The sequence below is a fragment of the Stenella coeruleoalba genome, assembly GCF_951394435.1.
Source record: "Stenella coeruleoalba genome assembly, chromosome: 17".
Taxonomy (NCBI): domain Eukaryota; kingdom Metazoa; phylum Chordata; class Mammalia; order Artiodactyla; family Delphinidae; genus Stenella; species Stenella coeruleoalba.
In genome coordinates, this window is record NC_137163.1 from 68,426,392 (window position 1) to 68,449,858 (window position 23,467).

The 23,467-nt window shown below is 37.3% G+C and overlaps 1 protein-coding gene across 1 annotated transcript in view; it reads right to left on the reverse strand.

Moving 5' to 3' along the window:
• The window catches only part of MCMDC2 (minichromosome maintenance domain containing 2), a 39,438-nt gene extending 16,180 nt beyond the window's left edge, over window positions 1-23,258 (reverse strand). Inside the window, exons 1-10 of the mRNA XM_079902052.1 lie at window positions 23,208-23,258; window positions 20,594-20,786; window positions 20,376-20,506; window positions 20,241-20,300; window positions 18,206-18,401; window positions 17,473-17,595; window positions 17,248-17,352; window positions 12,619-12,744; window positions 10,411-10,648; window positions 3,801-4,006 (exon numbers count right to left, since the gene is read on the reverse strand). Of these exons, the coding sequence (XP_079758178.1) occupies window positions 3,801-4,006; window positions 10,411-10,648; window positions 12,619-12,744; window positions 17,248-17,352; window positions 17,473-17,595; window positions 18,206-18,401; window positions 20,241-20,300; window positions 20,376-20,506; window positions 20,594-20,687 (1,279 nt within the window). The 5' untranslated portion in view covers window positions 20,688-20,786; window positions 23,208-23,258. The remainder of the gene's footprint in view (window positions 1-3,800; window positions 4,007-10,410; window positions 10,649-12,618; window positions 12,745-17,247; window positions 17,353-17,472; window positions 17,596-18,205; window positions 18,402-20,240; window positions 20,301-20,375; window positions 20,507-20,593; window positions 20,787-23,207) is intronic.
• Window positions 23,259-23,467: the final 209 nt, after the last annotated feature.

The following is a 23,467-nucleotide window of genomic DNA, read 5'->3' on the forward strand; positions in this document are numbered from 1 at the left end:
GCACTCTCTACTGATGAGTAAGGAAGGACTAAAAGGAAAAGGAACAACGGGTTGCCCTATCTTTCCCTTCCCTCCTATATTATCATTTTCAGTGTAAGAGGTTGGCAAATACAGGGAAGTAGCCAAGTAAGAAAGGATATGATGGGGTTCCTCGGTCATTTGTGTTTCTTAGAATGCAACTGCCTATTACAGAAGCAAGTCTGATTCAAATGGAAAGCTTGGCCTCCTTGGGGCTATCAGCTCCCCATCTCACTCAGCGGAAGATGTTTTGAAATGGAACATGGGCACTGAATTGCAGTGTAGTCACAATGCATGAGAGTCCAGCAAGAATCAAACTGATTACAAATTGTGTTAACAAGCCTCATAGTGATCACAAATGCTATTTGAAATAGGGCAGCAAGGCATGGTGGACACAGGCATGGATGTATCCCCTCTGCTCACGTTGAAGCTCCACTGTCTTCCTTACAAAACAACTTCAAAGATAAAATCATTAAAATTTTCTTTTTATAAAAATTTATTTTATTTATTTATTTATTTTTGACTGTGTTGGGTCTTCATTGCTGTGCGCGGGCTTTCTCTAGGTGTGGCGAGTGGGGGCTACTCTTCGTTGGGGTGCACGGGCTTCTCATTGTGGTGGCTTCTCTTGTTGCGGAGCACGGGCTCTAGGTGCGCGGGCTTCAGCAGTTGTGGCTCATGGGCTCTAGAGCGCAGGCTCAGTAGTTGTGACACATGGGCTTAGTTGCTACGTGGCATGTGGGATCTTCCTGGACCAGGGCTCGAACCCGTGTCCCCTGCATTGGCAGGCGGATTCTTAACCATTGAGCCACCAGGGAAGCCCTAAAATCATTTAAAATTTGAAGATGGTGACAGTAGAGTTTTAACCAAGTGCCAGGCTCTTCTAGGGGGAGCTATACTTATTCCCCACCCATGAAGCAGCACCTGCTAGTATGTGTAAGTAGTGGTATCTCATTGTGGTTTATTTTTCATTTCCCCAATATCCAACTAATGATATTAAGCACTATTTCATGCACTTATTTGTCATTTTGTATACATTCCTTTGTGAAGTCACTAAGTCTTTAGACCATTTTTTTGCTGGGTCCTTTGTGTGTATGTGTTTTTAAGTTGAAGAATGTTTGATTTACAATGTTGTGTTAATTTCTGCTGTACAGAAATATATACATAAATATACATTCTTTTTTATATCTTTTCCATTATGGTTTATCTCTAGGTCTATGAGTCTGTTTCTGTTTTGTAGGTAAGTTCGTTTGTATCATACTTTAGATTCCACATATAAGTGATATCATATGATATTTGTCTTTCTCTGTCTGCCTTACTTCCCTTAGTATGACAATCTCTAGGTCCATCCCTGTTGCTGCAAATGGCATTATTTCATTCTTTTTTATGGCTGAGTAATATTGACAAAGTACATCTTCTTTATCCATACATCCGTCAAGGGACATTTAGGCTGTTTCCATGTCTTGGCTATTGTGAACAGTGCTGCTATGAACATAGGGATGCAAATACCTTTTTGAATTATAATTTTGTCTGGATATATGCCCAGGAGTGGGATTGCTGGATCATATGGCAACTCTATTTTTAGTTTTTTGAGGAACCTCCATACTGTTTTCCATAGTGGCTGCACCAACTTACATTCCCACCAACTCTGTAGGAGGGTTCTGTTTTTTCCACACCCTCTCCAGCATTTGTTATATGTAGACTTTTTAACGATGGCCATTCTGACTGGTGTGAGGCGGTATCTCATTGTAGTTTTGATTTGCATTTCTCTAATAATTAGTGATGTTGAGCATCTTTCCATCTGCCTGTTGACCATGTATGTCTTCTTTGGAGAAATGTCTATTGAGGTCTTCAGCGCATTTTTTGATTGGATTGTTTGTTTTTTTGTTGTTGAGTTGTATGAGCTGTTTGTAGTATATTTTGGAGATTAAGCCTTGTCAGTCACATCCTTTGCAAATATTTTCTCCCATTCTGTAGGCTGTCTGGTTCTTTGTTTTTCAAATTACTGACTTGTTAGAATTGTTTCTATGTTCTAGGTGTATGTCCTATGTCAAATATATGTATTGCAATTATTTTCTTTTTCTTTGCTTGCCTATTCACTTTTTAAATGGTCTTTTTGATGTGTATAACTTTTTAGTTTTGATGAAGTCCAATTCATCAATTATTTTCTGTTTATTGCTTTCTGGGTTTTGTCTAAAAAATCTTTGCCTACCCTAAGGTCATGAAGATTTCCCATGTTTTCTTCTAGTAGCTATATAATTTTAGTTTTTACATTTAGGTTTATGATCCATCTTTAATTAATTATTGTATACAGTTGTGAGGTATGAGCCAATATTAATTTTTTCCATATATATAGCCAGATGTTCCACTATCATTTGTTGAAAAAACTTTCCTTTGTCCATTTTCTTGCTTTGATGCTGTGGCCAAAAATCAAGTAAGCAGGGCTTCCCTGGTGGCGCAGTGGTTAAGAATCTGCCTGCCAATGCAGGAGACACGGCTTTGAGCCCTGGTCCGGGAAGATCCCACATGCCGCAGAGCAACTAAGCCCGTGTGCCGCAACTGAGCCTGCGCTCTAGAGCCCGCGAGCCATAACTACTGAACCTGTGCTCTAGAGCCCACGAGCCACAACTACTGAGCCCGCACACCTAGAACCTGTGCTCCGCAACGAGAGAAGCCACCACAATGAGAAGGCTTTGCACTGCAACAAAGAGTAGCCCCTGCTCGCCGCTACAAGAGAAAGCCGACGCACAGCAACAAAGACCCAACACAGCCAAAAATAAGTAAATTAAATATATAAATTAAAAAAAAATCAAGTAAGCATACTAGTGTGGGTCTATTTCTGCATTCTCTTGTAGGGAGAGGCAATATACTATGTGCCCTGAGTATTGCTGCACATTCTTGCCGGTATGCTAAGAGTATAAGGCCCTAACTTCTCTTGGCCCGATACTTATCTGTCCATATCCTTGTTAGTTATAAATCTGGCCCAAGAAGCATTATCCTAATACTAAAACCAGACAAAAGATATTATAGGAAAACTACAGACCAATATCTCTTGTGAATATACAGGCAAAAATCCTCAACAAAATAACAGCAAATCAAGTCCAACAATGTATAAAAAGAATTATACACCACAGCCAGGTAGAGTTTATGTTAGGTATGCAAAGCTGGTTCAACATTTGAAAATCAATTAATGTAATCCATAATATCAACAGGCATCCATTTATCAACAGGCATATCACATTTTTCAATATGTGATTGAAAAATCACATTATCATATCAATAGGTGTAGAAAAAGCACTTGATAAAATTCAGCACCAATGCATTATTTAAAAACTCTTAGTAGATTAAGAATAGAGTGAAATTCCTTCAACTTGCAAGAGAACTTCTACAATAAACCTACAGCTAACATCATACTCAATGGTGAGAAACGTGAAACTTTCCTGTTAAGATCAGGAGCAAGACAAGATCAGGATGTTCCTTCTCACCACTGTTTTTCAACATCATATTGGAAGTCCTAGCTAATGCAATAAGACAAGAAAAGGAAATAAATCTGGTCTAATACAAACTCATCTGTTAGCACAACTGAGAGCAAAGCCTAAAACAATGCATTTGCACATTAAATTCCTCTGTTTTTATTTATAAAGGTAAAATGAGAAATGTCATTTAATATAATTTCTCTATTCCTAAAACGTGTACAATACAATCTTAATTGTTAAGTAACCCCTTGACACTGGTAAGACTATAAGTTAAACAGGTGAAAATTAATTTGAAAAAATACTGTTTACCTGATTGAAGCTGTTCAAGTTTATCTTTTTTGTGTGAAGCCAAGTCTCCTATAAAGCAGATACCACCTTTAGCTAGCAAAGCACTGCCACCTTGAATGCTAACTGCTCCAGTTCCATACTTATTCCTGGATAGAGTAGGAAAAATTTCAGTAGAGACTGGATGACGTATACCACGGGGCACAAGGTTTATACTAAAATTCAAAAGCCTAAGGGAAAAAATAAATTATTCATTACTTATTCATTACAAATATTACTTATTTAATATTTGATTTTCAGAAGTCATAATATATAATAGCTATACAATTAGATTTAATTTGATTCAATGTCTATTGAGCACTAGTGTTATGGATAAAAACGTATATGTAGGACTTCCCTGGTGGTGCAGTGGTTAAGAATCCTCCTGCCAATGCAGGGGACACGGGTTCAAGCCCTGATCCAGGAGGATCCCACATGCCGCGGAGCAACTAAGCCTGTGTGCCACAACTACTGATCCTGTGCTCTAGAGCCTGTGAGCCACAACTACTGAGCCCGCATGCCACAACTACTGAAGCCCACACGCCTAGAGCCTGTGCTCCACAACAAGAGAAGCCACCGCAATGAGAAGCCCATGCACCGCAATGAAGAGTAGCCCTTGCTCACTGCAACGAAGAGTAGCCCTTGCTTGCTGCAACTAGAGAAAGCCCACACGCAGCAATGAAGACCCAATGCAGCAAAAAATAATTAATTAATTTTAAAAAAAAGAATTTGTCTCTGCTATGTATTGTCTCAGGTTATTAACAATATATATATATGAGACTTGGTCCTTAACTTGGAAAGCTCACAGCCTAGAGAGATGTAAACAAAAAACTAAAACACGATGTGATAAGTACTAAAATAATGTCATGAGGACATCCATAAAAGATCATTATTTCCTCCTGGATGGAAGTCAGAGAAAGCTATAGAGAAATGACATTTGAACGGGGACTTCCTTTTTTTATGAATTGCTTTCTTTCGTTTATTCAAAATTTTTGCATTTAGGCTTGCCAATAGTTCATCATGACTACCCCTGTTACCTATGTATCAAGATAACTCTTGATACATCCTTTTGCTTTCTAATCTCTTTGCCAATTGCCTCAACCTTTTCATTTCTCAAATTTAAATTATAAGAAAGGAATATGATTATCTTAGCTTAGCTTTTAAATCCTTGCCACAGAAATCATAGCTTGCTGGTGCAATCTACTATGATGAGTAGAGACATGGTACAAAGAGGGTGAAGCAGTATCTCTTAAATGTGGATAGGTAGATGCTATAAAATGTCTAGTGTATGTGTCATTCCAAAGAATTTAGATGCTAATTTGAAGATATACAATATGGGTGAGTAAGATTTAGAAAGAAAATTTGCAAGCCTATAGAGCAGTGGTTCTCAACCCTAGCTCACATTAAAATTACCTGGGGAATCAACAGGCACATGAAAAGACGGTCAAATCACTACTTATCAGGGGAATGCAAATCAACACCATGATGAGATATCACATCACACCTGTCAGAATGGCTGTTATCAAAAAGACAAAAAAAACAACAAAAAACAACCCAAGCGTTGGCAAGAATGTGGAGAAAAGGGACTACTTATACACTGTTGGTGGGAATGTAAATTGTTGCAGCCACTGTGGAAAACAGTAAGGAGGTTCCTCAAAAAACTAAAAATAGAGTTACCATATGATCCAGCAATCCCACTCCTAGGTATTAATCCAAAGAAAACAAAAACACTAATTAGAAAAGATATATGCTCCCCTATGTTCATTGCAGCATTATTTACAATAGCCAAGATATGGAAACAAGCTAAGTGTCTATGAATAGATGAATTGATAAAGAAGATGTGGTATATATATAATGGAATATTATTCAGCAATAAAAAGTATGAAATCTTGCCATTTGTGACAACATGGACGGGCCTAGAGGGTATTATGCTAAGTAAAGTAAGTCAGATAGAAAAAGATAATTGTTATATATGATTTCACTTATATGTGGAATCTAAAAAAAAAAAAGAACAAACAAAACAAGACAGAATAGATATAGAAAACAAACTTGTTGTTGCCAGATGGGAGGGGGATTGGGAAAGTGAAATAAGTAAAAGGGATTAAGAGGTACAAACTTCTAGTTATAAAATAAATGTCACGAGGATGTAAGGTACAGCATAGAGAATATGGTCAATAATATTGTAATAACTTTGTATGGTGACAGATGGTAACTAGACTTATTGTGGTGACCATTTTGAAATGTATATAAATATTGAATCACTATGATGTACACGAACATGATATTGCATGTCAATTATACTTTTTAACAAAAAAAAATTGCCTGGGGTTTTTAAAAAATTCTAACGCCAAGCCCCATCCCAAACTATGTAAATTAGAATCTCTAGGGGTGAGCCACAGTCATAATTTTTTTTAATAAATTTATTTATTTTTGGCTGTGTTGGGTCTTCGTTGCTGCGCATGGGCTTTCTCTAGTTGTGGTGAGTGGGGGCCATGCTTCCTTGTGGTGCGTGGGCTTCTCATTGTCGTGGCTTCTCTTGTTGCGAACTGCGGGCTCAGTAGTTGTGGCTCGCAGGCTCTAGAGCACAGGCTCAGTAGTTGTGGCGCACGGGCTTTGTTGCTCCGCGGCATGTGGGATCTTCCCAGACCAGGGCTCGAAGCCGTGTCCCCTGCATTGGCAGGCGGATTCTTAACCACTGCGCCACCAGGGAAGCCCCATAAATTTTTTTTTAATATTATCCCAGATGATTCTAACATGCAGTCAGGCTGAGAACCTAGTTATATAGAACAATGGGCCTCAAACTTGGCTAATCATTGGAATCAGCTGAGGAATTTTTTGAACTACTGATACAAGGTCACAGAGTAAAAGATCCAAATACAAAAATCAATTGTATCTCTATATACTCACAGCAAATATTTGAAAAATAAAATTAATAAAACACTGCCATTTTTCATAGCATCAAAAATACCAAATACTTAGAAATCAACTTAAATTATGTGCATGACCTTTACAAAACATTGCTGAAAGAAATTAAGATTTAAATAAACGGAGATATATACCATATTCACAGATTGGAAGACTCAACATTGTTAAGATGTAAATTCTTCCCAAATTGATTTATAAGTTAAATGCAATTCCATCAAAATCCTTAAAGGCTCTTTTGGGGTGATGGGGATGGAGGCTGGTATTAACATATAGATTCTAAACTTTTTTTTTTTTTTTTTTTTTTTTTACGGTACGCGTTGTGGCCTCTCCCATTGCGGAGCACAGGCTCTGGACGCGCAGGCTCAGCGGCCATGGCTCATGGGCCCAGCCACTCCGCGGCATGTGGGATCTTCCCAGACCGGGGCATGAACCTGTGTCCCCTGCATCGGCACGCAGACTCTCAACCACTGTGCCACCAGGGAAGTGATTCTAAACTTTATAAGAAAATGTAAATGACCTAAAATAGTGCAAACAAATCTTAAAAATGAAGAATAAAGTTGCACTACCTGATTCAAAACTTAATATAGAGCTACAATAATCAAGAATGTGAGGCATAATTATAGACATAAAGGTCAAAATAACAGAAAAGAACATTTAAATAGATATATACCCAGTTCAATTTTACACCTAAAATTGTTTATAACCAGTTTATAACCACTGTTTATAACCAGTTCAACTAATTTGCAACATTGGTAGCAAAGCAATTCAATGGGGAAAGGAAAGTCTTTTAAACAAATGGTATGGAAAAATTAGATAAATGCATAGGAAAAATATTAATCTTGGCTCCTACCTTGTAACACATACAAAAATTGACTTGTAATAGAAAACAGACCAATGTAAAAACAAATACTTCTAGAAGAAAACATAAAAGAATATTTTCATGACCTTGGGGTAGACAAAGATTTCTTAAACAGAACCCAGAAAACACTAAACATAAAAGAAAATAATAACCTAAACTAAAAGGACTGCTCATCAAAGATATCTTTAAGAAAATAACTCAAGCTTTAGACTGGGAGAAAAATTTCATGATACATATGTGATAATGGATGTGCATCTGGAAGAGCCCCATTTAAAAGTGAACAAAGGACCTGACACTTCAGAAAAGGAGATACATGAGTAACTAATAAGCACATGAAAAAGAGCTTGAATCAGTAGTCATCAAGGAAATGCAACTTAGAACTGTAGTGAGACACCATTTCACATATACTAGAATGGCTAAATTGAGAAAGACTGACCACACTGGATGTTGGTGAGGATAGAAACAACTGGAGCCTTAGGAATGTAAAATTGTAAAACCACTTTAAAAAACTGTTTGCCAGTTTCTTATAAAGTTATATAAACCTACCTTATGACACAATAATTCCACTCCTAGGTATTTACCCAAGATAATAAAAACCTAAGTCTACAAAAAGACTTATACAAGAGATGTTTATAGCAGCCTTACTTATATAGTCAAAACATGCAAAACCCAGGGCTTCCCTGGTGGCGCAGTGGTTAAGAATCCGCCTTCCAATGCAGGGGACATGGGTTCAAGCCCTGGTCCAGGAAGATCCCACATGCCTTGGAGCAACTAAGCCCGTGCGCCACAACTACTGAGCCTGGACTCTGGAGCCTGCGAGCCACAACTACTGAGCCCATGGGCACAACTACTGGAGCCCATGCTCTGCAACAAGAGAGGCCACTGCAATGAGAAGCCTGCACACCGCAACTAAGAGTAGCCCCTGCTCGCTGCAACTAGAGAGAGCCCACGCGCAGCAATGAAGACCCAAAACGCAGCCAAAAAACCCCCACAAATCCACTCATTGGTTCATTCATCAAATAGCAATTGATCATCTTCTGTGTGCCATGCCCTGTCCTAGGACTTTGCTTTAATAATGAAAAAAAAAACAAAACAAAACATGCAAAACCCAAATGTCTATCACGAGGAGAACAGATAAACAAATTCTGGTATATTCATATAATGGAACACTACTCATCAATAAAAACAATGAACTTCTGATACACACAACAGGGCCAATCTCAAAAACATGTTAAGCGGGGCTTCCCTGGTGGCACAGTGGTTGAGAGTCCGCCTGCCGATGCAGGGGACGCCGGTTCGTGCCCTGGTCCGGGAAGATCCCACATGCTGCGGAGCGGCTGGGCCCGTGAGCCATGGCCGCTAAGCCTGCGCGTCCGGAGCCTGTGCTCCGCAACGGGAGAGGCCACAACAGTGAGAGGCCCGCGTATCACAAAACAAAAAACAAAAAACATGTTAAGCGAAAGAAGCTAGACCCAAAAGAGTGTGCACTGTATGATCCTAGTTATACGAAGTTCAAGAACAGGAAGATTAACCTATGGTGACAGAAATCACCCGTGGAGATAGGAACTAATTGGAAGAGAGAATGAAGGACCTTTCCAAGGTAAAGGAAAATGGAAATGTTCCATATCTTATTGAGGTGATGGCTATAGGAGTGTATGTCATCTGTCAAGACTCATCGAATTGTATACCTAAGATCTGATTACTTCACTTTATTTATGTAAATTTTACCTAAAAAACAAAACAAAACACCAAATCTCTCATACAGCCCCAAATACCACAGGAAAAGATTAATGACAAACAGAAAAAGAGACAAAGGCTTTAATTTACAAGAGCTATCACAAATCAGTAAGAAATAAACAACTTAATTTAAAAAATGGACAATGGTCAAGGAGTTCATAGAAAAATAATAAAAAGTGTTTAACAAATTCTAAATGATGCTAAAACTTACTTCTAGTTAAAGAAATACAAATTAAAATAAAATACCACTTTCCATCCATCAAATGGCAAAATTTTAAAGTTTGATAATACCCAGTGTTGGTGAGGCTGTTAGGAAACAAATATTCTCATGCTCATTAGTGTAAGATTAAATTGGTGCAATCTGTAGCAGTTAGCACTATACTTACATTGTGATTTAATTTTAATTTTAGCAAAACATCATCTGTCCAATTAAGTTAGAGCTAATTTGAATTTTATTTTTTTAATTTAAAATTCATTCTATAAATTTGTTTTTGCTTTATATTTGCATACATGATTTTAATATATGAAGCTTATTCCTAGCTTTTTGCACATTTAAGTAACTTTTTAAAAAGGGTACTTGCTAGTGGGGAGCCCCAATATGCTGAGTAGAGGCTTACTCCAAGGTTAGAGTGACACCCCCAAAACAGTAATTTTGCCACTTTTAACAGCCTTATTTGGGCACAGTGAATCAATACTATTGAATGGAATCTTGAAGAAAAAGAAGAAAACAGCTTGTTAGCTCTAGCGGGGAGATTATTTTGAAGTGAAAACAAAGTACAAAAGCAGAACACTGATCTAGGGAATGGAGGACAAGGAAGCCTGCAAAGGAGCCATTTATTTAAAAAGGTCTGAGTGGGGAAACAAGTTGAAACTTCGAGTGGTTAGATTCTCAAAATGTTGAAAGCAAATATCCCATTTCTCAATTCATGTTTTAAAAAGTTTTGAACTTCATTGATAAAAGTTTATTTAAATATTTATACTGCTCAGATAAATTCCAAATATTTGTCTTGTAATAATGCTCATGGAAAAGATGTATGCAAATCTGTGACCAATTCATAATGTCATATATTTTACCTGTCTACGAGTAGAATATCACTTGTTATAATTAAAAGATCCAGGCAATCTTCCAGTTCCTTGTTACGGTCACTTGTCTGTACTAGACTCATCAACAAACAGAGCTTGAGCAAATTGTAAGTCCCAGGAGGAACAATTTGTGATGCAAAGACATTGGCAAGTATTGCTGTAAACTTCCAGTACGAGCTGGAAGTCAAAGAGAGGAGACACCTGAAATTGTCGCTAATTCCTGAAGGAACTGAAAGTAAATATTACATATATGTTAAAAAGAGTTTTTTAAAACAAGAAAATGATATTATAGACATCTAATTCCATTTATCTAAAATATTATCAAATTGCAGTTCTTTTAATGATGCTACATTCAAATTATTACAATGATATTAAATTATGATCAGAGGTCACTCTGGTCTATCATTTCTATCCCAAGGAATGCAGTAAGAAGAAGCAGTCAACCTTTGTGCCCACATAGACTGGCTGAGGGTTGCAAGCAAATCTCTCATTTTTTTCCTTTTAAGTAAGACCTATGTGAGCAAAGCCAGATCATGGGGCTCTTGTACTGCAGTGTTTGCTTCTACATATCTATGTTTGAAATATTATCACCTTTAGTGAGGTCTAAAAAGCAGAATGGGAAATATTTGATTATTGCTGTTAAAAGGGGAGATTTATACTCTACTACTTCAACATATACTGTAACATTCTAGACCTTCTCCACTACCTTATTCTGTCCAACTCCTGAAAGAGATGAGTGTTTTAATCCAGTTGGTCAGTTTGGGAGAAACAGCTGCGCACATGTAACCCAGTCCCTTTCTCCTTCCTCTTAGGCTGTCATCACAGGGCAATGATTTCTTCTACTCATCGATGCCCATGGACCAAGGGAGGCCTACATTAGTGTAGCTCTTGCCACATTTGGGTGGTTAAATCTGCCTAATTCTGGAGTTCAGCAGGAGAAAGTACACTTCACCTACATATATATCATGTTCTGCCACCAAATCAGTAAATCTTAAAGCACTTCACAGCAGAAAATATTTTAAATATCTTTAAAATGCCTATTGTTCATTAGTAGTTTCTTTCTTCAATATTTTTATTCTTTTAAGAAGTTTTTCTCAGGAATTCCCTGGTTGTCCAGTGGTTAGGACTCTGTGCTTCCAATGCAGGGGGCATGGGCCCGATCCCTGGTCGGGGAACTAAGATTCCCACAAACCACACATCGCAGCCAAAAAATAAATAAATAAATAAAGCTTTCTCTTCAAAATAAGCAGAGATATCTAGAATCCATTGCATTTAAATTCAACTTGGGCCTCTGTTATTGCAGATGGTTATCTAGGGAATAGAAAAAAAAATCTAACTTCATTACTTAAGATTTAAATAGCCTGTCCTATATTTAGATATTTGTGTGCCAAGTTAAGAGTAGGTCTGCTCTCCGCTTTTGTTTACTTAATTCTTAATTAGGTTGCAAGGAAATTATCAGTAATAAGGGTGATATTTTGGGGACCAACTGCCTTTCTCTTTTGTCTTATTTCTCGATTGGTTCAAAACTCAGCTGAGGAAAAGGATGCCATTTTATTCGGCTCTTTTTCTCAGACCACAACAGTTACTTAGTTAGAAAACAAAAGGCTGGATAGAAAAACCTTCTAACTAATCTCTAACTCTTGGTATCTTAAAACATTTTTCTTGTTGGTAATTATTAAAAAAAAAAAAAAAATCTAGGGGCTTCCCTGGTGGCGCACTGGTTGAGAGTCCATCTGTCGATGCAGGGGACACAGGTTCGTGCCCTGGTCCGGGAAGATCCCACATGCCGTGGAGCGGCTGGGCCCGTGAGCCATGGCCGCTGAGCCTGCGCGTCTGGAGCCTGTGCTCCGCAATGGGAGAGGCCACAGCAGTGAGAGGCCTGCGTACCACCAAAAAAAAAAAAAATCTAAATAAGGTTTAGCCAAAAGAAAGGAGTCCTTCCTGTGGGCAAGGTTTCACATTATCTTGCTTTATTTCCTTTGCAGCATTTATTATCTAAAATTGTCTTATTAATTAGTTTACAGATTTATTGACTGTCTACCATATGATTTAAGAGTAGGAACCCTGACTGTCCTCATCACAACTGTATCCCTAGTGCTTTGAAGAGTGTCCAGCACATAGGCAACCAGTACTTATTTCCTGAACAAATGGATTTAAATTTAAATATTTGTTAATATACGATACTAACATTTTTCTTACCTTTTGGATTGAAAACAGTGATACTATTTGCCTCTATACAGAGAGCAGTTTGTGATGTTTTTACACAGGTTGGAATTCCAATAATCTTATACTCATTTCCTATATTCACTTCATTCACTAATTCATCTAAAATTGTTAAACACAGAAGAAAATAACTATTTACTAAACAAAACTTTTACATGATCATATGGTTCAAAGATCTAAAACCAGTAACAATTCAGTAGTTCAATGAGTTGCTAAGTATTTACTTTTGTTTAGTATAATATGCATATTGAGTGGCATTAATATCAATACTGTCAAAGTGACTATACTAACCAAGGCAATCTACAGATTCCATGCAATCTCTATAAAATTACCAGTGGCATTTTTCACAGAACTAGAACAAAAAATCTTAAAATTTGTATGGAGACACAGAAGACCCCAAATAGCCAAAGCAATCTTGAGAAAGAAAAACAGAGCTGGGGGAATCAGGCTTCCTGACTTCAGACTATACTACAAAGCTCTAGTCATCAAAACAGTATGGTACTGGCACAAAAATAGAAATATAGATCAATGGAACAGGATAGAAAGCCCAGAAATAAACCCATGCACCTATGGTCACTTAATATATGACCAAGGAGATAAGACTATACAATGGAGGAAAGACAGTCTTTTCAGTAAATGATGCTGGAAAAACTGGACAGCTACATATACATAAATGAAATTAGAACATTCTTTTTTTTTTTTTTTTTTTTTTTTGCGTTACGCAGGCCTGTCACTGTTGTGGCCTCTCCCGTTGTGGAGCAACAGGCTCCGGACGCGCAGGCTCAGCGGCCATGGCTCACGGGCACAGCCGCTCCGCGGCATGTGGGATCTTCCCGGACTGTGGCATGAACCCGTGTCCCCTGCATCGGCAGGCGGACTCTCAACCACTGCGCCACCAGGGAAGCCCTAGAACATTCTTTAACACCATACACAAAAATAAACTCAGAACGGATTAAAGACCTAAATGTGAGACTGGACACTATAAAACTCTTAGAGGAGAACATAGGCAGAACACTCTCTGGCATAAATCACAGCAATATCTTTTTCGATCCATCTCCCAGAGTAATGGAAATAAAAACAAAAATAAACAAATGGGACCTAATTAAACTCAAAAGCTTTTGCACAGCAAAAGAAACCATAAACAAAATGAAAAGACAACCCACAGAATGGGAGAAAATATTTGCAAATGATGTGACTGACAAGGGATTAGCCTCCAAAATTTACAAACAGCTCATGCAGCTTAATATCATCAAAACAAACAACCCAATCAAAAAATGTGCAGAAGACCTAAATAGACATTTCTTCAAAGAAGACATACAGATGGCCAAGAAGCACATGAAAAGATGTTCAACATTGCTAATTATTAGAGAAATGCAAATCAAAACTACAATGAGATACCACCTCACACCAGTCTGAATGCCTATCATCAAAAAAATCCACAAACAACAAATGCTGGAGAGGGTGTGGAGAGAATGGACCCCTCCTACACTGCTGGTGGGAATGTAAATTGATACAACCACAATGGAGAACAGTATGGAGGTTCCCTAAAAAACTAATAATAGGACTACCATATGATCCTGCAATCCCACTCCTGGGCATATATCTGGAGAGAAACATGGTCCGAAAGGATGCATGCACTCCAATGTTCATTGCAGCACTGTTTACAATAGCCAAGACACGGAAGCAACCTAAATGTCCATCGACAGAGGAATGGATAAAGAAGATGTGGTACATATATACAATGGAATATTACTCAGCCATTAAAAAGAGTGAAATAATGCCATTTGCAGCAACATGGATGGACATGGAGATTGTCATACTGAATGAAGTAAGTCTGACAGAGAAAGGGAACTATCATATGATATTGCTTATATGTGGAATCTAAAAAGAAATGATACTAATGAATTTACTTACAAAACAGAAACAGACTCACAGACTTAGAGAACGAACTTATGGCTACCAGGGGGGACGTGGGGGGAGAAGGGATAGTTAGGGAGTGTGGGATTGACATGTACACACTGCTGTATTTAAAATGGATAACCAACAAGGACCTACTGTATAACACAGGGAACTCTGCTTAATACTATGTAACAACCTAAATGGGAAAAGAATTTGAAAAAGAATAGATACATGTGTATGTATAGCAGAATCACTTTGCTGTACACCTGCAACTATCACAACATTGTTAATCAACTATACTCCAATTAAAAATTAAAAATTAAAAACAAATAAAACCAGCAACAATTTAGTAGTTCAGTGAGTTGCTAAGTAGTTACTTTTGTTTAGTATACTATGCATATTGAGTGGCATTAATAATATAAATTGAGAAAACTTTGTTGCTGATAAATTTTGATACTTATAGGTGATGAATTAACTTCAAGAAGCATGTGACATAGCAACTAGATAGTGTCCTATAATAGTCAAAAGGCAAAATAAGATCATTGTGTTTAAAATGAAACATCTTTCCATTAAATGACAAGAGATGTTAATAAAAATGACCTTATAAGTAATAATTTTATTTGGGAAGAAAATCATTTTAAAAAGTATTATTCACAGTCTGTAATATAGGCAAGTCACTTTTATACACATTATCTAATTGTAAACTATAAGACAGATATTGTTATCCCCACTTTATATATGAAGAAACTGAGAGTGATTTGCACCAGGCTAAGTAGTTAAGTAGCAGAACTGAAATTCCCATCTGGGTCTGCCCATGTCTAAAGTCTACCCAGCACAGGGAACTCTACTTAATGCACTGTGGTGACCTAAGTGGGAAGGAAATCCAAAAAAGAGGGGATACATGTATATGTATAGCTGATTCATTTTGCTGTACAGTAGAAACTAACACAACATTGTAAAGCAACTATGCTCCAAAAAAATTAATTTAAAAAAAAAGAAAAACAGATACCGTCAATGAAAATGTATCCATTTGTAATACAAATAAACTCTTTTGAATCAAAATAAATAAATAAATAAAGTCTACCCAAAAGACAATTTACTAGGTTCCTCTCTCACCTCTACAGACTGAGCAAAGCTTTTGCACAAGTTCAAAATTTATTCTAAAAAACATACGCTAAAAATCTTGAGCCTCCATTATACAGTTAGAATTTGGATGGTTGTAAAACTATGAAAGAAAGGCTTACAAGAAGGAGCAAGGATTAACTTCCCTCTGTGATCAAACACTGATCTCCATTTCTTTCCTCCTCTCTGTTTCTCTCTCTGTGTCTCTCTGTCTCTTTTAGAGCCGGAGAGCATATTGATATACCCTGTAGAACTAGATGGGAAGAATCAGCCCCAAGATTTGAGAAAATAAAAACCCCAAACCAAATAAACAAACATTCCCCCTGTCCCACCCCCCAAAAAACCCATGAAGGATACAGTATGAATTACAAGGAGAAAATTAAAGCAAATCATTTTTCAACTGTTCCTTGGAATCGTGGATGTGTCCTGAAGTCAAGAAAGGGTCAAGAAGAAGGCTAGGAGGCTGGGAAGTCTGGGTATCTCTGCTGAGAACCCCCAAAGGCCTGCTTTTATTAATTTAACTTTTAAAAATGTATTTGGGTTCTATTAAGAGTTTATTAGAAGAAAGGGTTTTCTACTAAAATATAAGTTGGATAGTCACTTAAATTTCTATATTGTAATGTATGGTTTGTATATAATAGAATTAAGTAGTTAAAATCATAGACTTTGAAGCTAGAATGCCTGAGTTTGAATCATGGCTGTGCCATGTACTAGCTGTGTAACCTTGGAAAAGTTACTTAACTTCTCTGTGTGTCCATTTCTACACTGTAAAATGGAGATAACAATAGAACCTACTTGAAAGAGTTGCTGTGACTAAATGAGTTAATATATGTAAAAGTGCCTGGCACATAGTAATTGATATTAAAAATTACCTATTATCATCTGGGCTTACACGCCTGCCTTGTCCTTGCCAGGCCATGGTAAAAAGACTTCTTGTTTGAGTCTCTGCTTTCTAACCCTTGAGTTTCCTACACATGGTTGACATTCAAGATCTCTCTTTACGAAAAGTTTAATTCTTCCAATTTTAGCCCAAGAAAAGAGACTGAACCCCATCCTCATTTTCACAGTTCTGGCTTCTCAACTATGACTCACTCTTCCATGGGTGATTGATACTGATAATGATTTCCTCCTTTATGGCAGAATCTGTCTACTCACAGGTCTTTACCCATGCAGTTCTCAACAGTTAATCATATGTCAATGCTCATTCATTGATTTAACAAACATTTATTGAGTTTTTACTATGTGCAGTAAAAAACCCAAGTCCCTACCCTCCTGAAGCTTATAGTTTAAAACAATAACTCCAATATTTATATAAGACATACACATACAATAATGGGAGATTATTACTGTAAATAATTGTGACCCTGAGACTTAGCATAGTGCTTGAGACATAGCAGGTGCTAATATCTTAAGTGAATGTTGTATGACTGAATGAATAATTGCTACATTAGCTAAATATGAGTCTTTAAAATACTCAAGAAAGAGAAGACCTATTATTTTCAAGCTTTGAAGTACCATTTATAATATATAAGCATAAACAAGTCAATTATATAGTTTATATATTTTAGTGCAAATAGAACTTACCTCTGAGGAAGACTGTGAGAGATTGAAACCTAAATGGCTGGTTGTTAGAATATCCTTGAAAAGCACGAAGTGCCTTTGTGGTAATTATTTCAACTATCTGTTTATCTTAAGGCAAAGAGTAAAAAAGAATCAGTTATTAGAATATATATTCAATTTAATTTCCACATTAAAATATCAGACATTATTTTAAAAATTGTAATTGTAAAACGTAAATGCATTTTTTACCACCAAGTACTCTAAATTTTCTGTCTTCTTGAAGTGAAGATGAACATAGATTACACAAAAAGTCATTTCTTATTGTTGCAGACTCTGTAGCACCAGGTACATGCACTCTTATATACTGAAATCCTGAAAGAAAACAGTTAAGCTAAATTTGCCTTCAGATTTAGCTTTCCATTTTCAATCCTTTAAAATGAATCTAATTCAACATACAATTAAATCAGTTTTGCATGTGGGTTCATAGCAGTTCAATTAACATTTATTGCATGGCTATTTCTTGCCAGGCACTGGTGATATGGATACTTAAGCACACAATTTCAACAGGTGGCAATAAGAAACAGATAATTTCAATATGCAGTATTCATATACAAAGTGTTCAGAGAGAAGAGAGGAGAGGCATCCAACCCAATAAGAAGTGGGGATGAATGGAAAAGATGTCCTGGAAGTTAAGCCAAAGGGTTGAGAGAGGACATTACATGGAGAGGGAACAGCATGAACAGTCATGAAACAGCGTGTGAGAAAACCAAGTACTTCAGCAACACAAGAGCATCTGTTAAATTATAGGGGAGAGGTGTGGAAGAAAGAACGAATTTCAAGATTATGCAAAGCAGACTTGTAAACATTAGGAGACACCTAATTTTACTCCATTCTTTCTATGCTGTGAATGTTTTTTAACTAATTGTAAACATGATTTAAGATTAAACAATAAATTGCTTTGATTTTACATTTTAATATTTACCTTTTGAAAGAGGGCATGCTTCATCTGAACAAAGAAATCTTGCACCTTGTGTATACTTGGTTACAGTTGTCATTGCAATCACAATTCCTTGCATCATATAAAATCTTTGAGATGTATAATCAAGCGGAAACTCACAAAGATCAAGACTATAACTTGGCAGAGGAGGTAAATGTGTTAACTTCAGCAGTATATTAATCTAATAAGAACACAAAAATAGTATTAATAAAAATTGCAGATCCAATTGGACTTACATTACAATATAGTAAGTATATTTGTAGGTTAAATCAAACAGATAATTTGTTAGTAGTATTAGGAAACAATCTTTTGAGCATTAAGAGAAAAGTGATTTAAATATAAAATTAAAGATGCAAAATCCTTATAATCTGATATTTTAATTGAAAATATCATTATGAACTCATTTTTCTTTAAAAATACACATTTCTCGCTATATTCACTGAAAAGACTTATTTATAAAACAATGACAACTCAATAGCAACAAACACTTCTAGTGCCCAGATCTCTAAATATAATTTCTCATGAAAAGGAACCAGAGCTCCTTAGGGGAAATGGCTGATTCCATGGGGCAGAAAATACACCAGATGGACCTCCTTGTACATCTCCTTGTGATAGAAACCAGGGGGGCTTAAAAACTAATGAAATGTGTCAAAAGGACATAAGAAGAAACTTTAAGGAGCTCCCAATGACCAAAGTTAGATAATATAGGCATCAAAAAGAATGACAAAGATTCATTGAAACCTATCAGATATATTTAAAAATTCATGTAATTCCTCATAATTTAAAAAAGGAAAAACAAACAAAAAATATTGGTCATCATTAGAGGCTGTTATATTTCAACTCATCACTATGAAAATTTATAGATTGGAAAGAATCAAACATTCCTTCTACTTTTCCTGTACAAATTGTATTGCAGGGTAACCAAATAGTTGATGAGAGGAAAAACCTCTCTTACAGGACAGTTTCAGCCAGTAAATATAGAAAGTTTGCTAAAATTAGGAAAATCACAATTTTGAAACTCCTAATGAAATAATGGAATCTAGGCAGTGACTATCAATAGCTGCGAAAACCATTAGGTGACAGTTGATGGGAGACTGTATATTGGAGGAATCAGACTGACATCATCTGCACCCACTGCTCAATTGTGGCATTGCTAAAAGTGGGATAACAAATAGGACAGTTCTCCTAATGTAGGGCAGTATGAAACACATGACACTATGATATATTCTCATCAAAATGAGTTGAATTTGAATCTAAGCAAGTCTTTAGAGCCAATTTTTTTTCCAGAAATTTGGTGTCTAGGGGTATAAGTTAAATACTACAAGAACATAATCAGACAAGTCCAGATGAGACATTTTACAGGACAATTAACTAGCTTCTTCAAAAATTCAATGGCATAAAAAAGGAGGGGGAGGAAATGGCTCTAGATTGAAAGAGACTTAGGGAGATGTAAGAACCAGTTATAATGTGTGTACCTTGTTTTAGTCCTGACTTGAACACATCAATTGTGAGACAGCCTTGAGACCCCGACTGGGTAAATTTCAATATGGACTGGATATTAGATGATACCAAGGAATTATTATTTTTTTTGTAAATGGTAATAATGGCATTGTGGTTATATAACAAAAATGTCCACAATTTTTAGAGGTTGATACATACCGAAGTATGTAGGGGTGAAATACAGAATGTATTTTAAAGATTTGCTTTAAAACATTTCAGAAAAAAAGTGACGATGCCAGTATGGCAAAATATTGCAAACGATTAAATCTGCGTGATAGATATATGGAGGTTCACTGTATTATTCTCATTATTTGGGGGTATGTTTGAAATGTTTTATTATAAAAATGTTTAATGTTATAAGTGATAAAACAGGAAGTAAAGATGCATATGTAAGATAATTTATTAAACTTTGAAAATATGTTTAAACAAAAAATATATATGAATATAAAAATATTTATTTACAAGGTATCATGAAAGTATTGTGCCTTAGTTTTCTTTGTTAAATTTAACTAAAACTTACTTGAGCTTCAGTCTGTAATTGTTCAATTAATGAGAGAGTCTTAACAGCAATAAAACAGACCTGTGATTTCAAACAAAAAATCAAAGAAGTTAGCAAAAATTCCATGTGGCATAAAATTATCTTTCTTTAACTTACTGATTGAAAAACTTGAGCAGCTTTTAAAGGCTGGTGTAAAATATGATTTCCAAGTTCAGCATCCAACTCAATAATATCAGAGGGATTTATTAAAATACTGAATCGATAGACAGCATAACTTTGTTTTGAATCTGTAAAAATACACAAGTATAAAAATGAGGACAGTTATACGTAGGACTTTAAAGTTTCTAAAATAAAGTCAACTTTGCTGAACATACCACTGTAGGATTTGCAACTGTCTATGAACTTTTGGAGGCCTCCACTTCTGTCAAGATAGATAAGGGCTGCCTCTTTCATTTTTAGATTTGACATTTTCTCCTAGTTAATGATTCTTCTCTTTTACTGAATGATTAAACCACAGCTGCTGGTGAAGACTACAGAGAGTGAAATTCATAGAAAAGACAGGAACACCTAGAAATAAAATAAAAGTTACATTTAAGGATCTATAATAAAACTGTTTAAACTATTAAATGTAAAATTGAGGGTGAAATAAAATGAGGTAAAATTTCCAACTTAAAAAATTCCTGGGAGTTCCCTGGTGTCCTAGTGGTTACAATTCTGGGCTTTCACTGCCATGGCCTGGGTTCAATCCCTGGTCCGGGAACTGAGATCTGGTAAGCCGTGCGGTGCACACACAAAAAAATCCTACTCAAAGAGAAACAAAACTGGTTTCTCTTGCCAAATGATATTTTTATCAACACTAGGTTATGAGCCTCTCCATAAGATTTCAAATTTAAGAACAGGAGCCTCAAATGTCTCTCTACAGAGTAGGTATACCAAAAATGCTTGTTGAAACTAATATTGGATAATGAGGTCCCCTTGCAGGCGTTGTTTAAAAAAATGAAAGTGGTAAAATCTGTTTCACAAATTCAATATAAGTAACAAAGTATAGCTAGCCTAAGAAGTCTGAAAACCTGGATCTAGATCCAGCATTTGCTAGTTGCTATGGGTAAATCACCCAACCTCTCTTGGTTCATCTGTAGGAAATTAAGGGGTTGTATTAGATGATAAGGCCTCTTCTGGCTTTAAATTTTCTATCAGTGACCAACATAAAACACTAAACCATAGTAATGAGAGTGGAATACGTAAAATTCATTTAAAGACAGCAAACACCAATTGGAAACAATATATGTCAAACATTGTATTAGGGTCTAGGGATAAAATGAATAAAATTGAATCCTGCCTTCAATGGCTGCCAATTTAGAGGAGTCAGAAATAATGACTATCACATGTATTCATTATCAAGTATTTATTGGGCATTTACTATTTATTGGGTATCAGACTGTCCTAGGCACTGGGGATACAAAGATCAGTAAAATATAGGCCCTACTGTTCAGAGAGGACAGTGAGGGAAAATAGATATGTAAAAAATTATAATTCTGTACAACTTACGTGCTATTAAAGAAATATTAATGTACTAGAGAGCACAGAAGGAACAACACACACGAAATAGCTCACAAAATTTGGGGTCATCCTCGTGTAGGGGTCATAATATTTTCTATTGTTTTAGGACATTTTGATTTAATACAGTGGGGACATAGACATGAAGTGATAAATTCTACTTTAAAGGTGACATTTGATAGGTAAGATGTCACTAATTGAAGGAGAGGTGAAGAGAGAAAGAGAAAGTTTTCCAAGGAGACAGGTAATCCCCCTTCCCCTAATTTTCAGACCCACACTGTTGAATCCATACCCCTGCTCCTTGGAGTTCAGGTCACTTTCCAAAGAAAAGTAATCGAGACTGTCCTTCTCCCTATTATATGGCGGGGGGGTGGGGAGGGGTGGAGGGACGCACGGGGGGAGGGAGCGGGAAGAGAAACTTCGGAGTTTATTTCTCTGTGGCCCTAAGTTCAACCATCTTAAAGTGTGTGCTGTGTTCAGAACGTTCCATCTGTGCTTCATGAGAACATAAGGTTTCCGGGGCCGAATGAAGGGAGGCTGCTAAAAAGGAAATGGCTGGGTGGAGCTCAACCAGATTGAAAATTTTTGAAGTCCACGATGATTATACAGACAAAGGGAAACCATCAAAGTTTTTAACAGGTGAGTAATATGGTCAGATTTTTATTTTGTAAATCAGTACTTGCCGCCAGTGCGGAAAGTGGGTTGGAATAGAGGAAGAAGTGTCGATAATCAGTTTCTAAGTATTGAAAATAGTCCTGGGAGATGGATGGCCCAATCTAGGGCATTAGAGGTGAAATGGAATGGAGGGGCTGGATTCCGGACATTTTTTTTTTAAAGATTTCACCCTGGACATGGTATCCGGTCTGTGAGGGTGGGTGGATGATGCCGCTCTAATGGAAATATGGAAGCCAGGAGAAGACGAGGGAAATAATAAGGTAAAGCTCCTTTGAAATATGCTGACTCTGACGGGCTCCTGGGACATCCAGATAGAAGCACTGGGGCGACATAAACCAGGGCCTGGCGTTCAGGAACTTAAAAAAGGCTAGAGAGAACGCTGCTCTGGGCATCACCTGGGTAAAGCGGGCGTCGTCCTGGGAGGGGATGCATTTCCAAGGTATGGGAAAGTGGAGGAAAAGACATGGACGCCTTTGGAAAAGCACCCAATAAGCGAACCGGGATAAAATTCTACAGGTCTTCCCACAGCCTAAAGAACCCAAGTGTTGGTTCCCTTGAAACAGACGCGGGGGCGTGTGTTCTCTGAGGGCCGCGGCAGCAGGAAACCACCTCACAACCAAAGTGGATGGAAAGCCAATCCGGCCTCACACCCTGGGCTCCAGGGCCTGTCCCACCCTCAGAAGCAACCTCCAGCACTGCGGACCCCAGCCCAGCAGTGTGTGACCACCCCCCCCGCCCCCCGACTCTTGCACCCACCGAGCTTCGCCCGTCGCGTGCCACCTCGAGCCCGAGCCCGGAAACCAGCAGGCCCACGCGCGCATGCGCGCACCTCCCGGCCGTTGGCTGCGTGGAGCCTTCCGGGACCGCCCCTTCCGGTCACCAAGGCAACTACCCTGACATGCCCTCCACCCTCTTTATTAATAGAGTCGTCGTGCTTCCTCCCTGCAGGACAAAGGATAGAGAGAAAGATAGAGACCCTCGGTTTTCGTTGTTATCGCAGGCCAAGGGTGTCCCTG